The sequence below is a fragment of the Condylura cristata genome, unplaced genomic scaffold (genome assembly GCF_000260355.1).
Source record: "Condylura cristata isolate star-nosed mole 26May11 unplaced genomic scaffold, ConCri1.0 scaffold00018, whole genome shotgun sequence".
Classification (NCBI taxonomy): Eukaryota; Metazoa; Chordata; class Mammalia; order Eulipotyphla; family Talpidae; genus Condylura; species Condylura cristata.
In genome coordinates, this window is record NW_004567119.1 from 16729428 (window position 1) to 16739444 (window position 10017).

The 10017-nt window shown below is 32.3% G+C and overlaps 1 protein-coding gene across 1 annotated transcript in view; it reads right to left on the minus strand.

Moving 5' to 3' along the window:
- FSTL5 (follistatin-like 5) overlaps positions 1-10017 on the minus strand; it is a 294559-nt gene that overhangs the window by 141670 nt on the left and 142872 nt on the right. Inside the window, exon 5 of the mRNA XM_004685214.2 lies at positions 1512-1678. Coding sequence (XP_004685271.1) covers positions 1512-1678 — 167 coding nt within the window. The remainder of the gene's footprint in view (positions 1-1511; positions 1679-10017) is intronic.

The window sequence follows — 10017 nt, forward strand, 5'->3', positions numbered from 1 at the left end:
GTTGCTCAGGTTTGAGGTCTGAGGAATAATATTATTTCATTGATGCAGAAAAAGAACCCCAACTATAAAGTAATACATCTTATTTCATCCTAGATGATAGTGTATAGCTAGTTCTTCTATTCCTTATTTCTAACAGAAAACTAAACAGAATGCCCAACAAAACAATTATATTGATCAGTTCCTCTAGTATAGTTATTGCTATTGCATAGCTGTCACCAATAAAGAGCTGTTGGACTACAAGAAATCAGTGTAATTTGTCTTTCATTTATTATTATTATTTTTACTGTGCAGACCTGGATTATGAATTTATAAAATAGATTACCAGTTATAATTCCAATAGTCTCTTGAACCCTGAGATAAACTTGCTCTTGGGTGTCAGAAAAGAAAGGTGATTGTGTTCTAGATGTTTCACAGAGAAACATGCCAGATGTGTTGTATACAGTATATTTTATGAAAGAGTAATATCCTGTCCATTTCATGTATTATTTTTTATAGTTATGTTCAACTATTGATATAATTACTATCAGGCTAGATAAATGTAGAAAAAAGAGTAGAGAACCAATACTAAACATGAAAATATAATGTGAATCTACAATCAGTATAGAGAATCACATGAACTTTTTAACAGTTCAAACATTTAGTCTCAGTGATTATAAACCACAGAATCATTTGAAAGAAAATATAATATGCAATATTCAAACCAATTTAAATTTCATGCATAGTGCCAGGCTTAACAAATAAAATATGACACCCAATTAAATTTGAATTAAAAAGCAAAAGCAAAATAAAACAAATGAGACTTTATCAAACTTAAATATTCTGCACAATGAAAGAAACTTGCATCAGAGCAAAAAGACAAGCTACTAAAAGAGAGAAGATGTTTATACTCCATAGGTCTGACAACAGTTTAATATCAGAATATAAAAATAAATCATAAAACTCAACCACAAAAGAACCAAACAACCTGGTTGGAAATATGCACAGGATCTGGATAGATATTTATCCAAAGGCATATAAATGGAAAGATTGAAAAGATATTCATCTCTTATTAGAGGAATAGAAATTAATAAAGCAATGAGATATAACCTCACACTTTTGATAATGGCCCTTTCAAGACAAGAAACTGTTGAGAAGGATGTGGAAAGGAGAACTGGGCATTGTTGGTGGGAAGATAAATTGCTACAATTATGGAAATAACTAATGGGATTCCTCTTTTTTGTTTCACCTTTGGAGTTTTACCCACCTGAGTTAAGTTTTGATTCTGAGTCTGTAGAATGAACTTGAGTGGAGAAACATTTTCCTTCATTCCAGAAAAAAAAAAAAGTTCTTTTGTCTGATTGTTACTTATTGCTCCTGACAGATTATGAAGTATTTGCGGCAAAACTGCTTCTATACATCAAAAGTTACAGGTTGCTATCAACCATGATATTTAAGCTCTTTATATTTCACAAAGGTTAGATATGTCATGTGAAACATATAAATTATGAAGCAACAGTTATTTATGTACTCACATTGATGTCTTCCAAATCTAAATTATTTAGAATAATATTGTTTCTTTTCCAGATGATGGGGGGCCTCAGGGACCCCTGAATGGCACAGCTCAGAACTGCACTTTGTCCCACAGTTGCTGCCGTAATGCTGAGTTTCTGATCTTCAGGCAAACTCAACTGGATAACCTCTGTAAAAACAAAGTGTCAGTAATGTTGATGAGCATGTAATTTTGTAAGGTTAATTAGTATAAAGTTTCTGAATACTAGTAATTACAATTTTTAATTTGAATAAAATGGAAAAAAAAAACTCGTGATGAAATGAAAAAGTAAATGGTTTCCAATAAAAGGTCAGAATGACATTTCAATTTAATTGATTGACAAGCATCCTCATGAGGCAAAGAAGTATTAAACATGAAATGAATATCAGAAGTAGAGTTATAATAAGCCTGGCAGATTGCACCCAAAAGAGAGATAAATTATTTAGCTGCCAAATCAACATGTAGTGTGTCATCGACATGGAAATAAAAATGATGTTGTTTATTCACTGATAGATTTATACTGTAGGTGAGATGAGATCATTGTTGGCTGGCTTTGGTGAACAGTAGCACAGCTGAATGGGCAAAATACATCATTATTCTTGGAAACATAAATTGACTCTAAAGAAATATTTATTTGGGGAGCAGAGGGAGAAAAAACAAATTCAGCAACAAATTGCAATTAAGAGAAATTCAGTCAGCTACCTGTACTGAAAACTGCTGTTTCAGCACAGTCACTTCCTTGTCCTTAAAAGAGGACCAAATCTTGCCATTTGCAACAACTGGATGGAACTGTAAGGGGTATGCTAAGTGAAATAAATCAGGAGAAAGAAAATACTAGATAGTGTCACTGATAGGTGGAGGACAGAGAAACACACAAAGAAAAGTATCAGATAAGCCAAACCAATAACAACTTCTAGAAATCTGATTGTAAAATTGAGGTCACCAAAAGAAGAGGCAGACCAATGTGGGAGGGGGGGGCTTTGCTGGTGGGTGCGGCATGGCAACATATACCTGAAGATGTGACCCTATTCCTCTAAATCATATACAGTGTTATAAATCAATGTTACATCCCCCAAAATATAAATTTAAAAATATTTATTATTAAATGGTAATTGAGCATCATTATCCTAGTAATTAGGCTGAAAGAGAAAATATCACTCATACTTTGAATCTGGCTTCCAGACATTTTTCTGATATCCTTTAACTACGATGGTAATTAACAACTCTTTGCCCATTATCATGAGAGATGACGAGCTTAATCTTGTCATCATCCATATGAAATAATGGTGTAGTTTTCAGCTGACCTTCTTAGACACTTTACTTTTACACCCTATGAGTGAGTCTTACATTTTGTTCTTATTTAATCATAGTCAACTAGAAATGCCACAGATCACTACTTTTTCTGAAGTTTCCATGGTAGGGAGTTTGGATAATTGTCCTTTGTTTCTATGTTGATGTCTTACATGTGAGAGTGAGTGGAATAAATGGTAAGTTTCTTTATAATATTGTGGAATAAGAAAAGTTTTTTGTTATCAGGATAGGCATATTTTAAAAATTGAAAAATGCTTCCACCAAAAGAAAATATATTCAATCAGTTAACCATAGGGAAAGTTTGAAATGTGCAAGGTTGCCTTTATTTCTTTAAAAATATTACGAACTTATGGAAGAGAACATTATAAAGGTAGTAACACCTTATAGAATATCAATAATTTCCCATTAACATCCCTGCATTTTAGCCTTTTTATTTATTTTAAATTTCTGTAAAAGAAAATAAAGCCGGCCCTCCCTTGTGGTGCAGCAGGTTAAAGCACAGCACTGAGAAGCTTAAGCCACTTCCGCAACAGTTCGATTCCCGCCTGCCCGGGAGGTGTCCACATGGCATGGCAGACCTCTCCTGACCCGCCCGCTGCTCCCCTCAGCAGTGTACTTCGTTGATCTGCCTGTTCTGCTCCCTGCTCCGTCTCTGGTGAATCCTCTCACCCTCCACATCTCTGGCCTGTACCCCAGTTCTATATGAATAAATAAATCTTTAAAAAAAAAAAAAAAAGTCTCTGCTTTTAAAGACAGAATTGTTCTGACTTTTGTAAATATAACTGCTACTAAATCAATTTAGTATCTTTTCAGTAACCTGTGTTTGGTATTAGGTACTAGACCATTTGAATTAGTCACTTTTGTGTAATTATACATTACAATGCTAATTAGATAATATGAGTATCTTGGAATAAATGCTGGTGTTACACATTACATGGCAGACATCTTTCTAAAATGTAATGTTTGAGAGAACATATAATTACCATAGAAATTGCTAGTTACCCAAAGAATAGTAACATGCACAGAGAAAAGGCTTTGCTTTAATTAAGAAATTATATTTAAACTGATTTTTAAATTGATCTCACTAATCATCTATTAAACAATTATATGAATTTTGAAAATTCTTTAGGTTATTTTTGGTTGCATATATTTTGATACCAGTTTTGCCTCTTCCCTTAATATATAAAGCTACATACACAAAAGCATTTATGTCCACTTGTTGCTTCAAAATTTGGTGTATTTTTTTCTCTTACATAAGTTTAACCTCAAGATTTCTTTTACTTATCAAATTGTCATGCATATCCATATGTGTCTTTCTGAGAGTAAAAACAAAGATTCATGTTCACAGGAATCACAAATGATAAATGTTTTTATTCATATGTTCAGATTCCATCAGAATATTTTAATGGTGAATGTAATACATATAAAGCACAACAAATTGATAAGTTTTGAGTAGAAATGGTGATTGCATCTAGAAATAAGAACTAGAATGAATGACTACATATCTATACTCTAATTAAAACTTGATTTTTTTAAGAGCTTTTAGTACAGTTTGGTTGTCACTGAGTGTTTATTATTGAGTAATCACAGTTATTAGTTTAGAAATTAGTTAATAAAATTCTCCAAAAAATTATGGAAATGTAATATTTTCTCAATTATCCTTAATCTACATTTTCATTGATATGCATTAATGATGGCAGATTTCACTCTATCCTCTAACAGAAACATCCTATGTTTCTCTTTAAAGACAAATGTTTGCAGCAAATGACAACTCATTGAAATATCCTTTTTTAACCCTTCAGCTCCAATGATAAGGAATGTTTGAAAAATCTTATTTACATAGATCTCATACCACATAATCTAAAAGTTATTTGATGACCTGACCAATGGTAAAAGAACATAGACTCTATATAACAGATGCTAATTAGTTTTGTAGAACATTGTATAATGCCTTTTGACTTTATCCACTCTCCTTTCTAAGATCCTCTCACATATTTAAGTGAAAGAAGTAGTGTTCTAGCTGTGGTGCTTCCTCTGATGTTGTTATAAACATTATTTTTTTCTATTAAGATGAAACTAGTGTACAGCACTGTATATATGAAAATTATTAATTTTCAGGCCAGCTTTCTCTTTTTTCATTTGATTCCTTGGGAATATACAAAGACAAGTAAAATAGTTCTTCTCTGTGGGTATCATTTTTTTTTTCATCTTTAAAACTATCTCACAAGTATATTAACAGCTTATTTTCAAATAAATGAAAATTATATCTCCATAAGCCAAATCTGAAACAAAGAGAAATGTTGATCACAATTTCAGCAACTGTAGGTAAATATTTATGAAGTATTTATTCCAATCTTAACTAGGCTGGCTTTATGCCTTCAGGAAGAATGTAGCATGACCTGGACAAAGCAGTGCTTAGGTTTATGAAGAAATACTAGATCTATTGTAAATAATGCTGTGATGAAGATAGATGGTGATCAAAATGTAGAAAATATTAATGCTGAATTATAATGCTGTATATTTGATGTCCCTATAAGTTTTGCTATTTCAATAAAAATAAATAAAACTATAAATACTGGAGCATAAAAAGGACAAAGACTATCAGACATGGCAATGTGGAAATTTCGTAGGCACTTTCAGTATATTGGATGGAGGAAAAACTGGAGCAGTCTAAGTGGGAAAAGAAGAATCTGGACAAGAATAGGGTAAAGGAATATTGAATTTATCCTACAGAAATGGAATTGGTAGAGAGGAAAATATTGAGAATAGGATGATTTCTGCCAAAAGTTCTGAAAAAAAACTGAAAACTTATAATCACAAGTGTAATTAAATACTTGCCAATGAAAATGAAAAATTTTCCACAGAAAATTCTTTCTGTGGAATAATTAGTTTAAAAGTTACAGGAAGATATATAAGATAAGGCTTCTCAAGGAAATATTTTGTATAAAATGATGAGGCAACTGTTCTTGTGCAAAATTGGAATTCGTTTTTATCTTTTACCACTCTGTAATCAGGGAAATGCCCTACTATAGAGAAAACTGTATTTTGATAATACTTCAAGGAGTTTTACATGTTAATAACAGTGAATATCATTTTCTTTTATTTTTAATTCATAATTTTTATAAGACTTCTATGGCCTTTTACATATAGAACAATTGGCATTCAACTTTTCTGTTGAATTTTATTTAATCTCTTTCAAACAAATTATATACATTTGAATTTTAAACTAAAATGTGAAGAATAGGCCTATTCAGCAATACGTATGACACTAACAACCTGTAAAATAATGAAAATAATTCTCTTTTATGAAGAATAATTTCCACTGGAAACATGATCTAACAAAAATAAAGCATTGAGTGATCAAGCTAGTCAAGTTAATTTTAGCTTTTTTTATTGGAAAATACTCAAGAGTGCAGACAAATTGATCATTTTCACATTATAGGCTGGCCTATTAAGGTATTGCTATTTCAATGTATGTTATACCAATTTTAAAATCTCTTTTGGAATGAGTTTTATTTTTAATAGAATAGGGTGATAGGAAAAAAATCAATATATACTCAGCACTTTCTATTTGCCACACATTGTTCTAAGTATTTGATTAATCTCTACCATTACCTTATGAGTATTGTATGATCCTTACTATATATTCTATTTATAGTGTTATTTTGTGAGGAAGAGACTGATTAACTGAAGATTCCCTAGCCATCTTGTGACCAGGTAGGAACTTTTTCCAGTATACTAAGGACAACACATACAAAAACAAAAGAATTTCATCTTTTTAATTACTGTGGAAAGAGAGACATTATACTACCTTTGCATAACTTGTAATTAAGACACATGATATTAACAATGAAGTCTGAATAGCATGGAGAATAACATAAACTTTAATATCAAAATCCACAGTTGAATTGTGGCTTTGATGCCTGCCTCATTATTTCAAAGACCTTTTTTAAAAATATTTTTTAAAATATTTATTCATTTATGGATACCGAACTGAGGTATAGGCCAGAGGCACAGGGTCGGTGAAAGGATTCACCAGAAGCAGAGTGGGGAGCAGAACATGCAGATCTATGAAGTACACTGCTGAGGGGAGCAGCCGGTGAGACAGGAGAAGTCTGCTGCACTATGTGGGTCACCACCCTGCCAGGGATTGAACTTGTGCTGAAGTGTCTACAGTTAACTTAGCAGTGCATGCTTTAACCCGTTGTGCACAGGGACTTGACAACCTAATTATACTCATTCTTAATTATATTTCATTCTTCCATCTTTAAAAAAAAGATGGTATGTAACTTAAAGTTGTGAAGAAAAGAAACTTTTTTTTTTCTTTTAATACTTATGACTGTCTAGAATTGAGTAAACTGTGAATATGCTCTAGCTGTTATTGCTAGTGGAAAGTGAAATAGTTGTAGGTTAAGACAGGCACTATGTCACCATAGTTAAATTTTTCTGTGAGAAAGGTATTTTTTTAGTGTAAAATTGTATTGATTTAAGTATTGTAGATATTAGTTAAGCACAAGATGAAGAAAATGGACTCATGACTCATAAAACTGTTTATAGTCCCCTTTGTTTCTACCCATATACAAACTGTCTTGAGGATGTACTAAATATGTGCATGATTTTAATAAAGGTATCTAACATAATAATAACTGGTCTTCTACATACCAAAAATCTACTGATGACAAATATCAATGAAACACTGAATTAGCCCCCCCCCCCCGTGGTGGTGCAAGGGTTAAAGTCTCAGCACTATCAAGCTCTCACCAGCCACTAAAGCATGAGTTCAATTCCCTTGGTGATCCCTAGCCAGGGAAATAGCCCACATGTGCAAACCACATAGCTCACAGACCTCTCCTATCTTGCTTGCTGCTCCCCTCAGCAGTGTACTTCAGTAGATCGGCCTGTTCTGTTCCACTCTGTCTCTGGTGAATCTGTTCACACTCAACCTCTGGCTTACATGTCAGTTCTTGTATGCATAAATAAATAAAAATAAAAAATAAAAGAAAAATAATAAAAATAACTAAACAGTAATTTTTCCTCCATTTGCCTTGCTGGTATAAAGACCATAGATGACTTAAGAAAATTCAAAATTGTACTCTAATTATCTGAATCACTGACTACGTGAAGATTAAATTAGTAACCTTATTTTAAAATTTTTCAGTATGATCACTTATAAATGGAATTTAGTGTACTAAACAGGAAAGAGAAATGAGATAGTCATGTGATGAACAGTAATTAACATAAAGTGCTTGCTATACATTTGAATTTTTCATTCAGGATAAAACAATAAGCTAATCAATACCCATTTCCTGTATGTTAACTGTGTTCAGTGGTGTGTTAAAAAGCTATTACAGATAAAAAAAAAAAAAAAAAAAAAAAGAATGTTAACCTGTTCTCACTCCTTCAACTTATCTCAAGGAAACCCCACAATATTAATGTTGGAGTCAATCAAATGACAGCATATTTGTTTAGCCTCAATAAGTTAATTTTTTTTCTGTTTTTTTAGATAACAGTCTGACAGAACAAAATGAATGAATGATTCCTTCCATGAAATGTAACAGAACTTGAGCATTTCAGACTGCAAAAGACTTTAGGGCTGTTTGCCCAATTAAAAACAATTCTGATAAAAGAGATTGCTCTTTGCCATAATGTGTGCTACTGCTGATAAAACTAGAATCCAGAGTAGTTGCCTGCACTGTGAAGTTTTGCAAAGTTAGAGTCTCTCTAATATATTACAGCAAAGAAAAATGAAAGATGGGGAATTGAACACTGGTTGTTCATTTTGGCAGCTTTCACAGCCTCTGAAGACTGGGCCTCAGCTATGCAAATTCAAAACAAGTTTAACAATCCATCCAGAATTAATTAGACTATTGGGAATGGACTGAGCCAATCAAAATTACAGGCTACCTTTGTTTATGCTGGAATACCAATTTATTCATTTGCAATTGGGAAAGCATCAGGTTTAGAAGAGAGTGTCAGCTGTGAGCCTGGGAATCTCCCTTCTAATCCACAGGTCAAAAGCTTCTCAAGATTGATGAACAGGAAATTACAAAAAAGGAGTCTGCTATTCTCAAACCAGTCAAGCTCTAATCAGCTAATGAATTGCCCTTTTCAACTCTAAAGACATTTCTGTCTAGAGAGTCTTTATTTTTCCTGTCACTTTCAAGTTTATTGACAAATTCTTAGTTCTTATCCTTAAAAAACAAAAAAGATAAAACACCATGCACATCACCATGATTGCCGCACAAGCAGGTAGGCCATTATAGATTTGAGTATATAAACCTTCAAATCAGCAAATGTCCCTATAATCATGGGTTTGGCAAGTTACATCCATGGACCAAGTCTTGCCTAGCACCCTTTTTTATAAATAAAATTGTACCAGAACACAGCAATATCCATTTATTGCTGTATTTTCTAAGCCTCTGGCTGCAGAGTGAAGCTGTTACTACAGAAAGGTTATGCCATATAAAGCCTAAAATATTTTCTCTCTGGCCCTTTACAGAAAGTTGTCTTGTTATTAGAGCATCACCTTGATGTTTTTATGTTCCTTGAATATGTATTAGTTATTTAAATATACCATTTTGTTTATTGTCTATGTTCAAAACACTCCACATAGAACTCCTATCTAGTTCTGGGTAAGTTTATAAACTGATATTCCTTGATATTTTTACTAACAATAGAAGAATGCATTTCTATAATTAAGACAGCTCTCCCTAGACTCCACCACAAAAAATTTGTCCTATTCGAAAGCAATTTCTTTGTCCCTGATAGTAGTGCTCTTTTGGATCTATCTTCTTAAAGTCTGTCATGTTAAACAATTATAACTTCTTTACTTTGCTTAATCTTCAATAAAACCAGTAATTTCCAGGGAATAATCTCCACCAAAAATAAAGCAACTTGATTATGCCATGTAAGTCATACACAGTACTAATCTGTGAGCTAGCTTGATTCCAAGGCAGTATTTATATTTTAATAGAAATCCTTTATTTCAAATGTGTCTTTATGAATGGTAGAAAATATTCACACATTTATTACTGAGAATATGTTAATACCTAATATATATATAAATTTTATACAAGTCAACAATACAAAAACAAGCATCTAAATTAATAAGTGGGCAATATATATGGATATACGATTCACCATTTCTATTCTTTATGAATAGAAAAAAAAAAAAAAAA